Source organism: Ruditapes philippinarum, unplaced genomic scaffold (assembly GCF_026571515.1).
Source record: "Ruditapes philippinarum isolate M1 unplaced genomic scaffold, ASM2657151v2 ctg7226_1_1_1_1, whole genome shotgun sequence".
Lineage (NCBI taxonomy): Eukaryota > Metazoa > Mollusca > Bivalvia > Venerida > Veneridae > Ruditapes > Ruditapes philippinarum.
In genome coordinates, this window is record NW_026866103.1 from 39,977 (window position 1) to 61,813 (window position 21,837).

The 21,837-nt window shown below is 30.5% G+C and overlaps 1 protein-coding gene across 1 annotated transcript; it reads right to left on the reverse strand.

The window, feature by feature from the left end:
* Positions 1-5,408: 5,408 nt before the first annotated feature.
* On the reverse strand, positions 5,409-21,695 carry LOC132731330 (immunoglobulin superfamily DCC subclass member 3-like). Its single transcript, XM_060717495.1, has 7 exons — positions 21,560-21,695; positions 12,355-12,462; positions 10,851-10,949; positions 9,062-9,231; positions 8,417-8,578; positions 6,828-6,950; positions 5,409-5,629 (listed from the first exon to the last, which is right to left on the reverse strand). The coding sequence occupies exons 2-7, from the start codon at positions 12,426-12,428 to the stop codon at positions 5,409-5,411; spliced, it is 849 nt and encodes a 282-aa protein (XP_060573478.1). The 5' UTR covers positions 12,429-12,462; positions 21,560-21,695.
* Positions 21,696-21,837: the final 142 nt, after the last annotated feature.

Here is a 21,837-nt window from a genome sequence, read left to right on the forward strand (position 1 = left end):
CTTTTTTTATTCTGACCTAGAGCCATTTTATTACCTTAAATAATCCCTATACATGTACAACAAAACTATAATAGATCTTGAGAAAAAAAATCATCAAGATTCCCAAAATAAAGGGCAATTCTTTTTCTTTTGATAATATTTTACTGAAATTTTAGCAAACCCTGTTTTTTTTTCAAAGTTTTGCATGATTTAATTGACTTGTTCTTTTTATAATCTTATATAGATCTACAGAACAGTAAGAGCATTTCATAAGCTATTCTTTTACTTTTCATCCTTTTAATACATGTGTCACAGGGTGAGAAAAATGTGCAGCCTGACTGGGACTCGAACCTGGGACCCTCGGAATAACGTACCGCAGCTCTACCAACTGAGCTATCCCGCCGCTTACACATCTTCTCACCTAAATAGAGAACAGTTCTGAACCGTGACATACTCCCCCGCTATATTGAAATTCATCCTCGGGTAAAGAGAACTTGAAATTGAACTTGTAGCTTATACCATCAGGGGCTTCACATTGGGCGCCAGATGTCACAGGGTGAGAAAATGTGTTTTTTAAATTTGATATTGTGTGTTTATAAAGATTTTAATATACATGGCGAGTAAATATATGTAAGGGCAGTTTTTTCCCGGTTAAAGGTGTTTGATAGTATTGACTATATTCATTATAAAAATTCTTGACAGATCATATCCAAATATCAACAGTTGATATAAAACTTCTATTTTTAGAAACGAACATCACTGGTGCACTATAAATTGCTCTGTTTTGAAGAATGAGAGCAGAAGGCTGCTTTAAGTCAATAGATATAAATGGTTAGACATAGAAACTGATAACTTTAAACACAATTGAGAAAATGTGTGTAAAGATTGTCTGGGAAGGACAGAACAATTTTTAAGCCAGTAAACACTTGGGGTGGGACGCGTGGTAATAAATGTAGAAAACCATATCTCCAAGGTTACACTCTTCTTCTTCTGGTGGCTGGATGATTATTGGTCGAGCTATAATAATGTAAACAGAACAATGTTTTTTTATTGAATTTCAATTTTTCTTTCCCAGAATGTTGAGTTTAAGTCAGAATGGCTTATTTTAAGTTAACATCAATTGTCCATATACGGGCAGAAAAATCAATTGTCCATATTGCCCAGATTGTCCCACAACCTGTTGACAAGTTAAATTTTCAAGAATTTACAACATTGTATATTTAATTAATATCATACAAACAAGTTAAGAAATATAACAAGAGGGCCATGTTGGCCCTGAGGTCGCTCACCTGTATATAGGCCCCCAGAGCGGGCCAGTTTAAACCCCAGGGCTTTTATTTGAACAAACTTGGAAGACATCCATTAGAAGAAGTTTCATGATGTTAAGTTTTTACTACACACATATAATGAAAAACAATGACCTCCGCCCCCCCCCCCCTTTGGCAGGGTCAATTTTAACCCAAGGGCTTTTATTTGAACAAACTTGGTAGACACCCACAAAAAGATGTTTCCTGCTTAACAATCTAACCTCTAGCTCATTGGGTTTTTTAAAAGAAGATTTTTTAAGTTTTTACTATACACATATAGTTAAAAACAATGACACCTCTTGGGCGGGGCCAGTTTTAACCCCAGGGCTTTTATTTGAACAAACTTTGTAGACACTTTACTAGAAGATGTTTCATGCTTAATATCTAAACTCTAGCTATTTGGGTTTTTTCAAAGCAGATTTTTTAAGTTTTTGCTATACACATATAAGGAAAATCAATGACCCCCGGGGCGGGGCCAATTTTGACCCCAGGGCTTTTATTTGAACAAACTTTGTAGACACCCATTAGAACATGTTTCATGCTAAATATCTTAGCTCTAGCTCTTTGGGTTCTTCAAAAGAAGATTTTTAAATTTTTTTACATATGCATATGGGGAAAATCAATAAACCCCCCCTGGGGCAGGGCCCTTTTTTTGACCCCAGGGCTTTTATTTGAAAAAAATTTGGAAAGAACTTATTAAAAGACGTTTCAATGCAAAAATATTTTAGCCAGCTCTAGGGTTCTTTAAAAAAAGTTTTTTTAATTTTTAAAACTATATATTAATAAAACAAACCCCCTTGGGGGGGAATTTAAACCCCAAAACCAATTTGAAAAAAGGGTAGCCCCAAATTATTAGAAAAAATGTTTCAGAAATATTTACCCTTTTTAAACTTTTAGGGGTTCCTTTAAAAAAGATTTTTTTGGGGGTTTCTAATTTTAGCATATGGGGAAAAAATCAATGCCCATGGGGGGGGGGCCAAATTTTTTGCCCCCGGGGTTTTTATTTGAAAAAATTTGGAACACTCACTAGATGATGTTTCATGCCAAATATCTAAAGGCTCTAGCTCTTTGGGTTTTTTTAAAAGAAGATATTTAAAGTTTTTTCTTTCGGTTGCCATGGCAACCAGAGTTCTGCATGGAATTATATTCTTTGAACAATTTTTAAAGGTGACCACCAAAGGAACATTTCCTGTGAAGTTTGGATGAAATTGGCTAAGTGGTTTATGAGGAGATGTCATTTAAAGTAAAAGTTTACGGACGGACGATGGACGGACGCAGGACGAAAAGCGATCACAAAAGCTCACCCTGTCACTTTGTGACAGGTGAGCTAAAAATGGACAAGTAAGTCAAATTCAGATTTTGCCGGCTCTGCACAGTTTTAAAAACTTACTGTAGACATCAAGATAGACAGACTGTGACTCTATTCCAACACTATTCTCACAAAACATGTGTACCAGCCTATATCTCCTCGGACTGGGCATCATTTATTGACAAACTGCTGTTTTCTGATACTTCAACTGAATCCTGAAATCAAAGTAATTTATTCTAGATTAGGAATTCAATATAACATACATTGTATTTTATGTAGAACAAGAACTATAATCAACTTTAAATGATGAAATAAGACTTTACATCAAAGATAACAAACTTTTCAACAAAAAATTTGAACAGAGTTACTAATGTTCCCAACAAAGAATGCTAAATTGGGCTTTGATTTCGAAGTGTGACCTTGATGTTCTGGGTGTTTCACATGACACAGTTATAGTCATATTAAGTGCCAAATTAAATTTCAAAATCCTTTACGAATCCTTTTGAGTTATTCACATTAAAAAATTTTTCCCATTTAAAAAACATTTAAAAGAAATGTTTTTAAATTTTTTAATTTTTGATAAAACAAGCTTAAATCAAATCCTTTCAATAGGATATTTTCTCAAATAAAATAAATTTATTTTTATTTTAATCATGTTTTCAATGATATCTTTAAATTTTGTAAATTTTTTAAGTGGATAAGACTACCTTTCTGTATTTACTCTCTGGGGGAATTTGATATATAAATTTAAGAATGTAAATTAAAGTTTCCCAAGATATGTTTATACAATTATCATTAATAAAATAATATAAATTAAACAACAATTCAGCAAAGTTGAAACCCTTTAAAATGAAAAAAAAAAGTATTTTAAAACCACTAAAACAAAAAAAACCAATAAAGCACAAACCTTTTTTTCATGTATGTGTTGGTTCAGGATTTCCGGAACATGTACAGAGGAAAGTTACAGAGTAACCTTCCTGTACTGTATTGTTTGATGGTCTCAAGGTAAATTCTGGAGGAAACGCAGGTCCTAAACAAAAGATAATGAATGAAATAAATATGTAAATTGTTGGAGGATGATATATGGTACCATTTGCCTCTTCTTATTATTTCAGTACAGACATTAATAAAACAAAAAACATTTAGTTAGCTAGCTGGGAACCTTCATGGCATGAAAGAATTCAATCTCCCTGGTGAGATTCAAATTTATAGCTGTGATGGTCAAAGTATTTCAAATGGGAAACCTTATTACTTTAAAAAGAACCATGTACTATAATTATCCATATATGCCAACAGCAAAGAAATGACTTTATTCAATTTTCGACGAAGTCCTCCCTATAAAAAGGTTTAATTGGAGAGCAAACTTAAAAAAAATAAATAAAAAAATAATTTTTTAAAGATTTAAAAATTGCTTTCCATTAGTTTCCATCAGTTTTTTAAAACTTGTTATAGACAGCTTTACTGAAATAGACCTTTTTGAAATTGGCAAATTTAGACTCTCCCCCAAATAATTCCCCCGTGGGGAATGTAAAAAATAAACCTGTCTACTCCTTACATGTAAAAAAATGTCCATTACAAACACACAAATTTTCCCTTTTTGAAATCTTAACAAAAAATTTTTTTGCTTAAAAAATATGGTAGACCTTTTTTTTTACTATAAATAGAAAAGACAGCCAACTCCGTCCATTATCAGGTCTAATAATCGAAAGTCAATGTTTTGCATTTCCCCCTGATAAATTTTCCCCAAAGGAAAGAGCAGATTTGTTTTTTTAGCATGAAGGGTTAAAAAAACTTAATATATTTCAAGCCAAATTCTTGTACTAACAAGTAGTAATGACAATTTGAGGAAATAATGTTGTGTATTATGTTAGGCATCTTGGGCAAGGAATAGCCAACATTAAACTAGCATAGCTACTTTATAGCAAAAATACAACAGTATCTGTGCTTTTACAATAATAACATGGTCTGATCTAGATAAAATAATTGGAAGATAATTGAAATGACAAGTGTAGAGGTTTATATCTTGGTTTGGAACTAATAAATGCCATAAGATAATTATTTGATATACATGTAAAGATAAATATCTAACTAAGTTTATGAACATAACATGTATAGATTCAACAAAGGATTGATTTTATACAGAATGACAAAGATTTTTCCTATTGACATTTTCATAGAGCACAAGCTTTACTTGAGCAGGAACAGTGCCAATGTGTGTATAAGGTATAAACAGGTATCTTAAGTAGATAGCATCATGTTGTAGCACTAAATAAGTTACAAATAAAATACGCAAATTGATGATACCTATAAATATATTTGCATGGATAATATGAACCGAAAACCATCCCGCACCCACCACTGCAGCAAAAACATCATTGGCACCTCAGACAAGTGTAAACCTTATTATTTTGTTACACTACCAGTGAATATCTGTGGAACCTTTTGAAAAACCTAAATCTTTGTCTTGTATATGAGTCTTGTGCAATGTGCTATGTTAGATCAAATTTGGAAGTTTATCACAAAGGATCCTGGCGAAGAAAATTCCACTCATGCAAAATACCAGTCTTTGATAAAGATAATTTTTGTTTTTCGAGTCATAATGACAATGTTAAACATTATACAGCTTTAGTGGTAGAGGAAGAAATTAGGTACCTCACTGTAATTTATTTCAGAAATGATGAAGCACTAGAGTTGCTCAAGTTAGTAAGATAGCTTCCTCGCATGAAAGAATCCATAGTGCTAAGCTGACTTTGAACCCATAGCAGTGATATGAGGCCAATTGATTTTCAATTAAGTCACCTTATCCACTTACCCTAAGATAATATATTAAAGTTTAAAGCTAAAAGATGACAACAACAACCAAATCTAAAGAATAATACCATTATTTCTTTACTAATGACATCATCATTTGTTGCCCTGTGCATAAACCATGTGACCTTTGGTTCTGGGTTGCCATGGAAATAACATATAAATTTAGCCTGGAAGCCAACCGGCACAGATACTGATGCTAGTGATGATAAAAATACAGGCTGACCTGTCAAATAAATAAAAGTGTAGAAATTACATAATGATTCATGTAAGGAATATCCACATGTGAGACTATCAAAAGTAAATTTAATTAACTCATCAATTAGAAAATAAATCTAGCATATACCAATGAAAGGCCCATATTTTCACATCATAAGTTCCATCAATTTGTTTAATAAATTTGAATATATCAAAATAAACTTATGCAAATGTTGCCTACATTAAATAAGTACAAGTATAGTTACACAAACAGCAACCTGTATTATTCTCAAAGCTTGGAAGAAAAAAATTTAAAGCTACTTGCTAACTTTTATAAGTTAACTAAGATATATAATTGGTAAAAATCATAAGCATCATCACCATTATCATTATCATTATGAGCATTATTAAATATGAACATTATTATTGAGAGGAAGGGTGGCCGAGTGGTTAATGTGTCAAACTATTAATTTAAGGATTGCTGACCGTGTGGGTTCAAACCCCATCTGTGGCAAGCCGTTGTTTCCTTGAGCAAGAAACTTAACATTCATTGTACTGGTTAGCCTGTTAGTAATAGTTAGCCTTTTTTTATACAGTTATACAGAGCTCTTAATATTGCCATATTATAATGTAATTTTCAAAAACAATTTACAGCTTTAATCTTAATTGGTTTTTCATAACAATAAATAAATTGCATATTCATGTGAATATGAATTTGTAACATGGGTTCACCTGATTCACAATATATTTCATATTGGGTTAAACTGCATGTATATAGTTCAGGCTTAAAGTGGCCTTCAGGTTTTAATTTTTTGTTGAAAATGAAAACAATTCTGTGTTGTTTCAAACTAAATATGTCAGTTATTTTATCCTGGAAAAGTGAGCCTTCTTCAAAATAGCGTCCAACAGCTATCTATAACACGTCAGTGACATTTGTATCCAAAATAGATCGGGAAACAAATCGTCCATTTTACAAATTTATATATATAGAGAGCAAACCGGTAGATAATACATAACAGGGGGTTTTCTTATTGTTTGCGATTAAAATAATTCATAGCAAAATTCATTTTTCAACCTTAATTGTTTTGACAATAATTTTATTATATGAAACGATTTATCTAAAAGTAATATTATTTACCCTTTAGAAAAGCTGCAGGTCGCTTGAAATGCAACAAGTATTGCTGTGTAAGGGGATAATCAATGGACATGTTAAGGAATTAACTTACCTTGAACAACTAATCTACCATCATTACTGTATCTATAAACACCTGTTAAAGGATTGGACCCTACACACTTGTATGTTCCTACATGATAATACATCACTGGATACAGGGTCAGCGTGCTTGCTCCTAAACAAAATAATAATACATGTATTTTACAAGAATAATTTTTATGTAATTGAACATTTTGAATCATGAAGAGAGTAATTGATACTATATAATGATACATCTAGGATACTAGTACACAGCCAGGTCGGCCATTTCATCTATGGCAATACTGAGCCTTTACTGTTATGTATGTGTTTGACTTTATTTATACTTGCCACTGGTTACCCTATGGGTGATTCCTCCAGAAGAGTATTAGTTATCTTGAACTTTTGCCTGCTCCAATCAAGTATTATAATATTCACATTCATAATTCCTAAAAAGTTAACAACAGGTTGGAAATTCAAGGCAGGGTGCCCTATATATGTATATGACAGTTGTATATTAAAATTCAGTTAGGTAAAGATTTTTTTTTATCATCATAATAAGTAATATCATAATATTTGATAAAAATATTAGACATGAAAATATATTTCAGTACAAAAAAAAGACAAAGAAAAAAAATCGAATGAATTTCGGTACAATTCTATTTCCAGCAATTTAATCAGAACAATCCAAAATCTCTTGAACTTGTCATGCAAGCTTAGAGTAAAATAGCTTAAAATAAAAACACTGTTCACTACTAATCAATTAAGTAATTAATTTGTTTCTAAAAATAGCAACACACATGTCCCACATACCATGCCATGATCATTCTTTACCTATCATACTGTCAATCAATTACCAGGAACTTAATTGTTTATATCTTATCACAGGTAACAGCTGATGTTATCAAATTAATTCAAGTATCCAACAATTTTCTCCCTTTTTTCTTACCACAAAAATTTGATAAAATGTAACATTTCTTTACCATTTCGTCATTTTTTATCTAAATAATGTCATCATGTATCAGTAGATTAATTAGTTTTGACTTGGACTGGAACAATTTCTTAGATATTTATAGATTCATTCTTCCCCTGCTCTTTGTTCAGGAATGCATTAATTTAACTCAAGGATTTTTTTTTCCATGAAAAGTTGAAAATCAAAATGGCACACCCTGGTACAAATCAGATAACCTAGTGTTTCAATTAAAGCTGACAGGTAAAGTCGATGTATACTAGTAATCATGGACAAGTTTCCCTATTGGAACTATTTGCAAATGCTTATGCTCACATGGATGATCTTTAAGGGCTCAACAGACAGTAGGATTTTGAAGTACAACACCAATTAAAACTAAGATGTACATGCAAATCTTAATGTGTGAAGGCTACTATTTCTTGAATTCGTAAACCTTAATACTAGATGTAAGGGATGGGACATGTTTATTTTGAAAATCTTGTTGTACAGACCTCCAGTATTAGGTTTTCAGCAGGTTCCTAAGGTAACAACAAGCAAAGAAATCTGCATGATTCTGAAAAAAATATTAAAAATATTGCCAGGTCATACCATAATTGCCAGTGTAAGCTGAATAAATTAATTAAAAGAATTTACAGCAGAAATAAACTACCTACCACTACTGTTTTGACTTATTTCGCCTCTTGTTACACTCTCGCCATCAAGGGTCCATTGTACGTCTGCTGGTGGTAGACTCTCAATATAACATGATAATATAACATTGTCACCTAGAATTGCTGTCTGTGATACAGGCTGTACACTAAATGTTGGGTTAATATCTGAAATATTGACAACAAAATAGATTACAATCGTGGAACCAGGGACCCTTGTAATAGTGTACAGCAGCTCTATAAACTGAGCTATCAGCTTTTCCCCGTTTTAATGACATGTTCAATACCGTGACACAATTTTCAAAGCTATTGAATAAATCAAGTTACATGTGTACATGAATAGTGAAAAAGATATAAAACTAAGATCTATCTAGGAAAGGCATACTGCAACACCTGGCAGGTGTAATTCAATAAACATTCAATGTGACACATACAGACAAAGCTTACATCATAAGCTGACAATCTATCTATTCTAATGCTCGTAAATAATTAAGTTCCAATCTGAAAATGTCACGTAACATGTAGGAAAAGTGTTGACATCAAAGGAAACAAAAGCATCAACTTGTTTTCTGTTAACAAACTATTCACAGATGTTTGTGACACTTTCATTTTATATAACAAAAATCAATTATGACTCAAGTCAAAACTTACATGCTATATTTAGATTGGCTGCTCGGCTTGACACAGTTGTCCCCCCTGCTGAGGCCGAGCATACATACAACCCAACATCGTTGTACGTCACTTTCCGTATAAACAAGGACCCATTACTATAAATTACGTGGTTTTCATGCAACGGAAGTTTGGCAGAATTGAATGTCCATCTGTAAAAGTGAAAAATTTTAAATGTAAATATGTGACACTAGCAATAATTCTACAAATAAAATGAAATAATAAATTGTACATTTACTTTAAAAATATTCTTGATGATTTTTTCGTTTATCACCTATTAATAAAATTAAGAATGGTGAACGTAAGTATGAGGTCAATCGTCACATGTCGCACTGCAATTGGTTGATTTCAATGACAATAACTCAATAAGTCAATCAAATACAACATATGAACAAGCCAATCAAATGCTAGCAAAGTCAGATTCAACCAATCAACTATAAGCAGACAAGACTATCAATTTTGTGTGATATAATATTTTATCTTTCATTCAATTTAACAAGACTTTGTACCAATGAATGGCTTCTTAGTAATAAAGAATGTCTTCATAATGGACAGCTGGGATCGTTGGATACCCATAGTTGAATTACATGTACTCAAGTCATAGGTAAAATTAATCGATTTGCATTGATAAACAGCAATAGGTGCGTAAAATATCAACCAACGCAATTGCGTTTAACAAAATTTATATTCAACAGGGAAGGTAAAAAATATAAGTAACAGTAAATTTTCTATGCTTTTTTGCTGGAAATTGTTCATATTTGTAATATTGAAAGCTGAATTTAATTGGCTGCTGCAATTTTATTTGTAATACCAAACTTTGGAAATAGCTGTCTGTGACACACCTCTAATTACTAGATATCAGCCAAAATCTCAATGCTGATATATGTTTATGATTCTGACAATGAATGGACAGTTCCAGGTGTCAAAACAGATCAAATCAGTAATATCATTTAGCAAGTTAAACCTTTTTTCATACAATAACAATTTAAATATCATACATTAATATTAGTATTCAGTAATGTTACAAATATATACAAATTCAAGATTTTTTTTTCAATATAAATCTGTGACACCAGTGCTTTTATAAGATACAAATTGAAATATTTTTACAGAAATCTATGTCACAGGTGCTTTCATCCTACAAAACAAAATGAAATATTATTGATTATAAGCAACATGTGGTGTGAGAGAAGGAAAGTCAATTAGAATTCTATATTATATCATGTAACTTAGCATGATCTCTGCATATTGTTGATCAGTATACAATGACAGTATTCAGTAACAGAATTAATCAAGCTGCCAGCCATTTATATACATTCATATAATTATGCAGTTGCATTGTACGTATTCATTGTACATATTCATCTAAATCAATTTCCTCTTATACCCATAAAAATGTACTTTGAAAGACTAAGACTTAGTGTTATATATATTTTTCCACTGAAGCCCATAATATTTTCTCTTTTTTACTGTCTAATTTGTTCTTGAGAAAACTCTGAACTTGTATATAGTTGACAAAATATACCTGTGCAAGACTGATGGCGATTGATGATTTTTTTAATAGCTTTTTTTTAAAGTTGCAGTAAAGAACAAAGGGATACATTTCAGCATTTCAGGTTTCCTACTGTTCAATACATAGTACTACATAGCAAAACTACTCTTTACAAGAGACAAGAGACCACCTTGATAAAAAGACCATATTAATTTCTGTGTATATGTGAATGATCTTAATAAACAGGATTTAACACTTGATTTTTAAATGGGTTTATACCTGTAAGTGACAACATTGGTGTCATCCGTGGCCTCACAATTCCATAGCAACGACTGGACAAGGGCAGCAACCTGGTCTGAAGGTTCAGTAGTAAATCTTTACCTATATTAAATATAAAAAAATTTTATTTTTTAAACAAAATATTTTACCAATTTTTTTTTTTAATTTTTGTTTCAGTTACAAAATTACTCTGTGTAGGTTTTAAAAGGGGACTTTTAAAAATAAGAGAGAAAGAAACCTTAGGTGCCGCCGTAAGTTTAAAAGGGACAAAAAAAAAATAGGTTTTTCATTGATAAAATGCCCTTAAAAACCCCAAAAATTTTTATCTTAATGATTTGACTTTTTTTATTTTTACAATTTTTGAAAACTTGTTGTTTCCATTTCAAAAGTTTTTTAAAATATTTCCCAAATTTTTTTAAAGGGTACATTGAAAAATTTTTTTGGGGAAAAGGGCCTTAAAAAAAAAGGTTTTAAAATAAAGGGGCAATGAAACCTTTGAGGGCCCCAAAAAAAAAAAAATTATAAAGCTTTTGGGGTTTTTAAACCCGATGAAGCCCTAAGACAAAAATTTCAAAGTTTTAAAAAGACTGACTATGGTAAGCTTAAAACCGGGGGAAAAAGAAAAAATCAAATTTTTGGGTTCCCCATAAAGGTTTATTTTGATTTTAAAGGGCTTTTCTTTAAAAAAGATCAAAAGTGGCACAATTCCCCGTTTATTTTTAATAAATTTTTACAAAAAATGTTTAAAACCCCCTTTTTAATTTGGGAAATCTAAATAAAGTTAGGGGCATATAAAAAATTAACCAAAACTTTTTGCAAGATAAATACTGGGAGTTAATAAAACCCTTTCTAATAAAATTTCTTGGTTTTTCAAATTTCCCCAAAAAGAAATGAACAGGAAAAATCATAATGCTATAATCATTGCACAATCAATCATGATTTAAGAATTTTTTATTTTTATTTGTTTTATGTTGCACCAACACAGTAAAGGTTATATGGTGACTGTCCAGCTTAAATGGTGAAGGAAGACCTTAGTTGCCCCTTTATGCATTATTTCAGGCCAAATGGGCATCTTAGTAGAACCACAACATCCCATAAGGATTTAAGAAATAGCAACTAGAAATGTGTCCATAGGAAAAGGATAGATGCCACATCATTCAGTTGTTTAATCAGTCTTCATACAGACATTAGGACAGACAGACAATGACAAAGCTATGCACACAGACTCCCCTTAGCCTTTGATATTCATCGGGTTATATGTAAACATATAAAAAGTACCACATATCCAGTAAATAGAGTAAATACATTACCAATGTTTACATCTGTTACACTTAATTAAATATACTTCATTTCACCTTATTACTTCAAAGAACAGTTGAGTACAGTCATTTTTTCATAGCTCAAATGTTCTCCAAAATGCAAGAGTTCCATATTATAAAGGTATCGCCACATTGATAAGTGTGCCTTGGTTTACTAATAAGGGTAAATATGGTAATTCAAGAAAATACCTTGAATGACATTTGTAACAGAGTTCAGAATGATGACAACTTTAGTCATGTAAGACCATCTTGCAAACATGGTGTCTCTACCAGATCAATCTTCAACTCCAGCCCTGAAATATATTTACAAAATGTTAGTTTTTACATTAAGTATGGTCCTATAATAAATTAACTCTAGTCTTACAATACATTAACTATGGTCTTATAATACATTAACTCTGGTCTTACAGGACCTATAATATGTTAACTATTGTCTTAAAATACATTAACTATGACCATCACTATGGTCTTATAATAGGTTATCTATGGTCTTATAATACATTAACTATGCTCCTATAATACATTTACTATGGTCCTATAATACATTAACCATGGTCCTATAATACATTAACTATGATCTTACAATTAATACATTAATTATGGTCCTATAATACATTTACTATGGTCTCACAATACATGAACTATGGTCATATAATAAATAAACTATGGTCCTATAATACATTAACTCTGGTTTTACTATACATTAGCACTGATCCTGAAATATAATAATTTGAGTTATTACATTGCCTACAGTCCTACAATATATAATGCACAAGAGGTTAATTCTTACATTTGCTGGTTAATATATAATCCTAGTTTTTATATTGACTCACACCCTAAAATATTGATATATTAATACAATAATGTATACATAAAATAGTTTTACCTTAAGTCCTAAAATATATTTATAAATCTTACTTTTCACATAAATACACATTTTGTTTGTTTGTTTGTTTCATTTTACGCCTTTTCCCAACAGTATTTCAGTCATATAGGCGGGTAGTTTCCCAACCATCATTCCTGGAGAGTTACACCAGTACTAGACTATCTTCCTCCGCGCTAAACTACCAAAGCATCTCCCGGGGAACGAACCCACGCCAGAGAGGTAACTGGATTAGAAGTCATCAACTCTAACCCCTCGACCACGGAGGCGGTCAATTAATTTTCAAAATTAACTTCCGATCCTCGAGAAGTGATTTTTGGTTGTTTTTTTCTCTAAAGCCTTTAGTTTTTGGTGTTCTGTAAGTTCCCAAAAAGAAACTTTTTGGTATTTTGTATGGAAGTCAAAATACTACTTTGTTTATCAGCTAACATGCTCTAAAACAATATAGTGTTGTAAAACTCAAGTTTGCACTTTCTAAAGAAGGTACAATTTATGAGGGGGCATAAATGTGCCTTTAACCTATTCTTTTTAACTCATTAAGAAAACATGTATAAAATAAACCAAATTTTCACTTAATGTAATATAGCAGACTGGTTTAATTATATTCAATTAGTACAAACTGGTATCAAATGAAACAGACACAGTCTGTGTTGTGGTATGGTGCATGTTTTTAATAGATGTTTATTACTTTTACATGGTGATTTCTCCATAATAAGAAAGTTTTCAAGTCAATTATCAACAAGTGCTTTTGATGAATATCATTCGTACATCCACCAATGAGCTATGAGATGTGATGACATAAATTTCCAAGAAAATAAATTTATTGAAGTTAACCATTTAAAATATGGTGGAATATGGAAGAACAGTGCAAGAAATGACATTTTATGTGTATTTATGGTTCAGATGGGCAGGTACCCTCTGAACGGATATTCTAATCTGAACTGCAACACATGATAGATATTATTTATTTATTTATTTATTTATTTATTTATTTATTTATTTATTTATTCATATTTTGCATAATACATGGAAATTGTGAATACATATTCATTCATTCATTCATTCATTCATTCATTCATTCATTCATTCATTCATTCATTCATTCATTCATTCATTCATTTATTTATTTATTTATCCATATTTTGCATAATGCATGGGAAATTGTGAATACATATTGATACTGTATAAGTGGATATCTATGCGTCACAAAAATTTTGCAATGTCAAAAAGTAAACTTTTTTGCGTATGGAAATATTTGCAAAAATATGCTTTCTTGAATTGCTTTTTGAATTTAATACTGTTTTTGTGATATCATTAATTAAGTAGGTACATATTAAGAATATACCATTATTGTAATTGTTCTATTCAGTTATTTAATGCCTTGCTTTTTGAATTTAATACTGTTTTTGTGATATCATTAATTAAGTAGGTACATATTAAGAATATACCATTATTGTAATCGTTCTATTCAGTTATTTAATGCCTTGATTTTTAAATTTAATACTGTTTTTGTGATATCATTAATTAAGTAGGTACATATTAAGAATATACCATTATTGTAATCGTTCTATTCAGTTATTTAATGCCTTGATTTAAATATAAGTGTTTAAAAATACATTGTTAGTTTGATAAAGGACCTGATCACACATTTCTTTGTCATATTTTGAAACATTCTCTATTATTTGAATAACCTTTGAAACAAGCAATGAGAAAAAATAATCTCAGTACTTGAACAGTCAAACTTATTCATGTATAAAGATGCGGTATCAAAACGTGTTTTCAAGTGATAGAAGAAACTTTGCCTAGGAAAATAATTTTTGTGCGATCAGATATTTGCAAATAATTTCAATTTGCAAAAATTGCAAATATTTCCACATTGCAAAATAAACCACTTATACAGTATATTTCTTGAACTGTAAATATATTTTTGAATTTTACAGAATTGTTTGATTGATGACATAAAACATATATTTTTTGTTTTGCTAAATTCAAATATATTTTGATTATTCCTGTGCTGCATCACAAAATTGTGAGTACTGGTATATCATGAAAAACAAAACAACAAGAACAAGACAAAGAACATATAAATATATCCGTTATTCTTGATTTCACTCATGCTTAATGATGTTCTACAGTACATGTATTTGCTTTCCTTAACTATAAATCAGCTTTAGTTTCTCTTTATTTCATTATGCACTTAGTCTGAGTTTAGTCTGAAAAGAGAAAACTACTCTTTTTTTGGCCTTAAAGTACAGATGTCAAACAGATTGTCTGCAATTTCTTTGAATAAATAAATCTTGAAACAGCTTCCCATATTATAAACAAAATCTTTTTAATTTGAGTTTTAACCCAGATTTGACTTTTTTGTTCACTGGAAATTTTTATAAACTTTTATAAGTTAGAGCAAACAAAATTCCTCCCATAGGTAGGCCCACAGAATCTTTATTCATCAGACAGGGCAAAAAAAAAGGTGCTTTGACAGAATTAACAGACAAGTCAAAATTGTTTCTATTCATTTGAGCAAACAAAAGCCCTTCAATTTTTTTTCCAGGAAAGACCATAAGCTCTTCCATTCAGTAGTGAGTGATGGTCCAATTTCACAGGAAGGACAAAAGCCATCCCTGACACTGAAATAAATATACTGGTAGATGATTTTTTTTTTCCAGTTCATTGACTTTCACTTTCATATTTTTGCCACAATTTAAACCGAACAACAATTTTTGGGATCATTACACCACAAGGTGGTCATGAATGGAGGCAATTAATTTCAGTTTAAGTGGTATTTCCTTCTATATCTATAAATTGCTCTCAGTTTATTATTACCACTGTATGACACAAAAACTTTTGTTATATGAAAACTGTCATTGACAAAGCCAATTATTCCCATGACATATGGGGAAATAAATATTCTAACAACTTAAGGTATGTTAATTCATGGTAACTTTATATTCACTTTTCTATCATGAAATTTGAAACATAATAAGTGTAAAATAATGGAAAACAGCATCCAAACAAATTATATAACATTTTGTTGCACTTTACGTAATAATGGTTTTGTAATTTATATTTTTCTCAGTTTTTTTTTAATAAGGATAATATTACAAAGTACAGAATTTATAGCACATAATAGCAAAATGGGACTCAATTACACAGCAATTTATGGATTAAAGGAACCCCATTGAGGTTCAAAAGCCTTAACACATAAAATTTGAATTTCTTATATATAAGGTCAACTTTGGTACTTAAAACAAAAATATAGTCAAAAAGATGATAAAGAAATATACTCAAACATAAAATGAAAATCATATTTTTGTGTGCTATTCTTCGCCAGAATTGAGTGAAACACTTTTAAATTTTCTGTCTTTTTTCACAATTAGAAAAATTATTTTTGAAAAACAGAGTGAGTGAATGATCTGAAATTTTTACACGTTTAGACCTACATCGAGTGGAACATTAATCTCATAAAACTATTTCCAGTCTAATCTTGTCAAAAAAACCTCAGTGGAGTCCCTTTAAAATACTGACTTATATAGATAACTGTAACATCTTGCACACTTCTCGCCTTAACTACATAATGATGCAGTTGTTATTTCTGATAATGTTACACCACTTTCATCAGACTATAGTCAATTTTTTACAAACATTTTTAGCTTGTAACAAAAAGATGCAATTTATCCCTTGGTTGGAGATTTGAAGTAACTGTTTCAGATCTTGTTTTGGTCAAGTTTTAGTCATAACACCAACACAGTATACTGGTAAGTCATCTGCTTTACTGGTGGAGGATTAGACCTAAGGTGCCCTTCCATGCATTATTGCAGGTACAAACAGGCACCTGATTAGAACCACTAATACTCTGTAACCTAAGAGGAAATGGTAATCTGCAACTGTCAATGTTACAGATAGTCTAATTCAGAAAGCACTGGGAATAAGGTAAAACAATGTGTTTAAACAATAAAGATAAGATATTATAATCTGTTTAGGCCTTGTACCTTGCATGGATGACTTGTAAACTAACATGTTTTAGATAGTAATGCATGAGAAAACAGCAGATAAAGTGTTTCTAATCAATATTTTTACAGAAGCATACATACACTGCTATGCAGACTAGAACTCCGGGAGTTGGATGTGTTGCCTTGTGAACAATAATTATAGTTTAGGAGAAATGGCCAGGACAAAAATTTAATATGAAAATTAACAAAGGGCAATAACTCAAAAAATAAGAAGTGCAGAGCAACAGTTTCTGTGCACTACACTTCTTATCAATAAGATCTATCATCCTATGAAGTTTCAAGTCCATAGCTTTTATAATTCGTGAGAAATGGCCTGGACAAAAATAAGTATGAAAATTAATAAAGGGTAATAACTCAAAAATAAGAAGTGCAGAGTACCGGTTCTTGTACACTGCACTTTTTCTTAATTAGATCTATCATCTTATGAAGTTTAAAGACCAAAGCTTTTGTACATTAGGAGAAATGGCCTGGACAAAAATAAAGTATGAAAATTAACAAAGGGCAATAACTCAAAAAGTAAGAAATGCAGAGTACCGGTTCTTGTGCACTGCACTTCTTCGTAATGAGATCTATCATCCTATGAAGTTTCAAGTCCATAGCTTTTATACATTAGGAGAAATGGCCCGGACAAAAATAAAGTATGAAAATTAACAAAGGGCAATTACTCAAAAAATAAGAAATGCAGAGTACCGGTTCTTGTGCACTGCACTTCGGGTCATGCATGCATACCAAGATTGAAGTCAATCCGACTGACTTATGCTCCGGACAAGCTTAAGTGGACGCCGACAATGAAGACACCACTTGTACAATCATGTAATATAATTTGCCACTTGTACAATCATGTAATGTAATTTGCCACTTGTACAATCTCATGTATTATTAATTGCCACTTGTACAATCTCATGTATTATTAATTGCCACTTGTACAATCTCATGTATTATTAATTGCCACTTGTACAATCTCATGTATTATTAATTGCCACTTGTACAATCTCATGTATTATTAATTGCCACTTGTACAATCTCATGTATTATTAATTGCCACTTGTACAATCTCATGTATTATTAATTGCCACTTGTACAATCTCATGTATTATTAATTGCCACTTGTACAATCTCATGTATTATTAATTGCCACTTGTACAATCTCATGTATTATTAATTGCCACTTGTACAATCTCATGTATTATTAATTGCCACTTGTACAATCTCATGTATTATTAATTGCCACTTGTACTAGCTATCATGTAATGTAATTTCCCACTTGTACTATCATGATTGTAATGTAATTTGCCACTTGTATTATCATGTAATGTAATTGCTTCTTAATTAATTGTCAATTTAATGAAGTTTAACACATAATATTAGTATGTAATTGCCAGTAAACGAAATGTGATTTTCCACTAGTACACAAGTATTAAATTTACCACTTGAAAATAGAATGCAACATAATGCATTTAATATTTGTATCTGTGGTTTGTATATGCCAGATTTAGAGCTGTTTCATATGTAGATGTTTATAATGTTATGCAAGTCTGGTGCCATGTTTTTAAGTGAGACCTAAACAATACAGAATGTCTGTCACTATGGTATATTATTATATATACAGCTAACAAAACCACACATTTATATCAAAATCAGTCTAAAGTCTATTAAGTATGAACTTTCTAACAAAGATCTTTTTTAATATTTTACTTTTAGATTTAATCATAAATTATGGCTACAAGTCCACTTTCTGATTTGAGTGACATTAAGGTGTGACTGTAGTTTTTTTCAAATATACATGGGATTTTGTGTGTCAAGAGTGAAAGAAACTCCACCTCTCCTACAACAACATAAAGAAACAAACTTAAGCTCCAATATAAGATTGTGAATACATTTAACAAGGAGTGATGTGATGGCCTAAAGAAGAGGTTTCTGCTGCTGAATTCTGGGATCTTGGATCTTGACTGAGCTCAAATAAGGTCATGACATATTTCATAAATTAACAAAGGATAAGTAATAGTTTACCTACAAGTTGTATTTAGCTTCATACTTTCACAATCAAAAGAATTCCTGTGATATATCCACCTTTTATCTCATCAACCTCATGGTACCCCTTACATGTTTGAATACTTATTTTCTGATCTCACTCACAAATCTTGGACATTCATTGGTCAGTGAACATTTTCTGTCAGTTTCCAGCCAAAAATAATAGCTGAGATCTAAGACTGAGCTTAAAAAATTTTCTTTATAGCTTCGAAGCCTGGTTTTGCTCCCTTTTTGTAATGCTCAGGGGAAGAAACAACTGCAAGGAGTAACAAAAATTGGTATCACCTTGCCAATTAAATTGGTGAACACCTTGCCAGTTAGCAAAGGGCCAAGAAGTTAAAATTGTTTTTAATGCAAAGTAAGTTTTCTTTTACATCAATTGTTTAATGAACAGAACTTGTGTGGAAGAAAATTTAATTAGAACTTGTTAGTTTTACAATTTGATTTGCCATGATAAAAATGTAATTATATTCCCATGATTAGAATATCAAGAAATAAACAGCATTGTATCTTTGTGCAATACAAACCTCACTTCAAACAGTACAAAACATGTATGAAACAAATCATGACAACAATTGAGATCAATACACTACCTATAGCCAGACATTACCTACATTTACCTGTTTGAGTATTACACAGTATTAACATCATGGACATTTGAGTTATTAACACTTCATCTGGTCAGTTATGTGTATACATTTATCTTTATACTGCCACTTCAATTGAATTAACAAAATAATATTGTTACTGTTTTTTAATAACAATCACACATTCATATATTAACATACATATTATAATATAATAAATATTATCTGAAAAATAGAAATATAATTTAAAATACTAAAATTATAACTAGGTATCATTTTAATTCATATCCTAAAGAAAAATATTAAAAGATTTACCTCCTAAAAGAGAACTTTTTATAAATCCACAATTTAAAAACTGTGAAACACAAATTTAGATTGACCTAACTATGTTCCACATGAAAGTATAAGAAGTTATAAATTCTACAACAGCTACTGCAAATTGGTATATACATGTATTACTACCAGTGTAAGAATTAATAGACAAACTAGCCAGTAGTATAGAACTGACCAATCTTCAACATATTGGCTGCTACATAATTCTTATACTTGGAAAATCCCCTAAAAACTGGTTCAAATGACTCACTACATATTAAAGCAGCACGCCTCCAGATTCACGCTTATTTTTCATGCACATTTTTAAAATGTATTTGAATGTATAATATTGTGAATTAACCAAAAGGAAGCAATTTATACATAATCAATGGCACTAACAACCCACGTTAATTAACAAACAGTGGTCAAAATATGCATAAATAGCTATTACTGCGTTAGTAACGCTGTAGAAATATACTTATAAATACTGAAAAATCAGTCATTTACCGCACATAACATGTGAAATATTATTTGAATCTTGAATCATTTTACTTTTCCTAAAGTTGTTGTACAAATGTCTCAAGTTTGATTTTATTGAAATACTTTGACTCATCTGGAGGCATGCAGCTTTAAGTCCATTTCTTAAATTCTGCAGATATAAAACATTACAAGCTATTTACATATTTAAAACATTTCTGTATTTTTTCCTTTTTCCATTTCACTATTCCACTGGACAGGTGGAAATAATATTTTTTATAACAAATCTTCCCGACTTTATTATTCAGCCCTTTAACCCTAACCTTGCTAAATATCCTTAATGAGAATGTCCATAAAAAACATTCATCATTATTTTTGGGATTTAAAACAGTGAATTATATAGTGTGAACCATGATCAGAATGGTATGATCATGTTGATTTTTTTCTTTTTATTTTGGATTGGCTTTACGTTGCACCATAGGTAAAAATATCATATTAATTTTAGAACTAAGATTTAACTATCTTAATTTATAACTTTATAAGTTTTTACTATCTAAATTTAGCACTTTATAAGTTTTCACTATCTTAATTTGTAACTTTAATATAAGTTTTTACTATCTTAAATTGTAACTTTATAAGTTTTATCTATCTTAATTTATAACTTTATAAGTTTTAACTATCTTAATTTAGCACTTTATAAGTTTTCACTTTCTTAATTTGTAACTTTAATATAAGTTTTTACTATCTTAATTTATAACTTTATAAGTTTTTACTATCTTAATTTAGCACTTTATAAGTTTTCACTATCTTAATTTGTAACTTTAATATAAGTTTTTACTATCTTAATTTATAACTTTATAAGTTTTTACTATCTTAATTTATAACTTTATAAGTTTTAACTATCTTAATTTATAACTTTATAAGTTTTAACTATCTTAATTTATAACTTGATAAGTTTTTACTATCTTAATTAATGTAACTTTATAAGTTTTTACTACCTGTATCTTAATCAAGCACTAAATTGTACTTTTCTTAAAATACAACTTGTATTAAAATTTTTAGCTCTACAACTTGTGATTTAACCTCTTACTATTTAAGTACTAAATTCCATTATTTAGCCACTGTTTTAGCACCTGGTTCATTCGAGTTTTAATCCCAGTTTCACATCAAATATCAATCTTGCTATGTATGTTAGACTGTAGGAGATAATTTTGGGGAAATTTCCTGAAAGTGCATGATAAATTTCTGTCCAATCAGATTGCATGTAAGATAAGCTCCACATTTTAGTTCCAGATGAGAAGTTAAACTATAAACTAGCCCAAAATTAAATTCTCAGTGTGGCCCTTTTTGATCTGCTAGAAAAAAAAT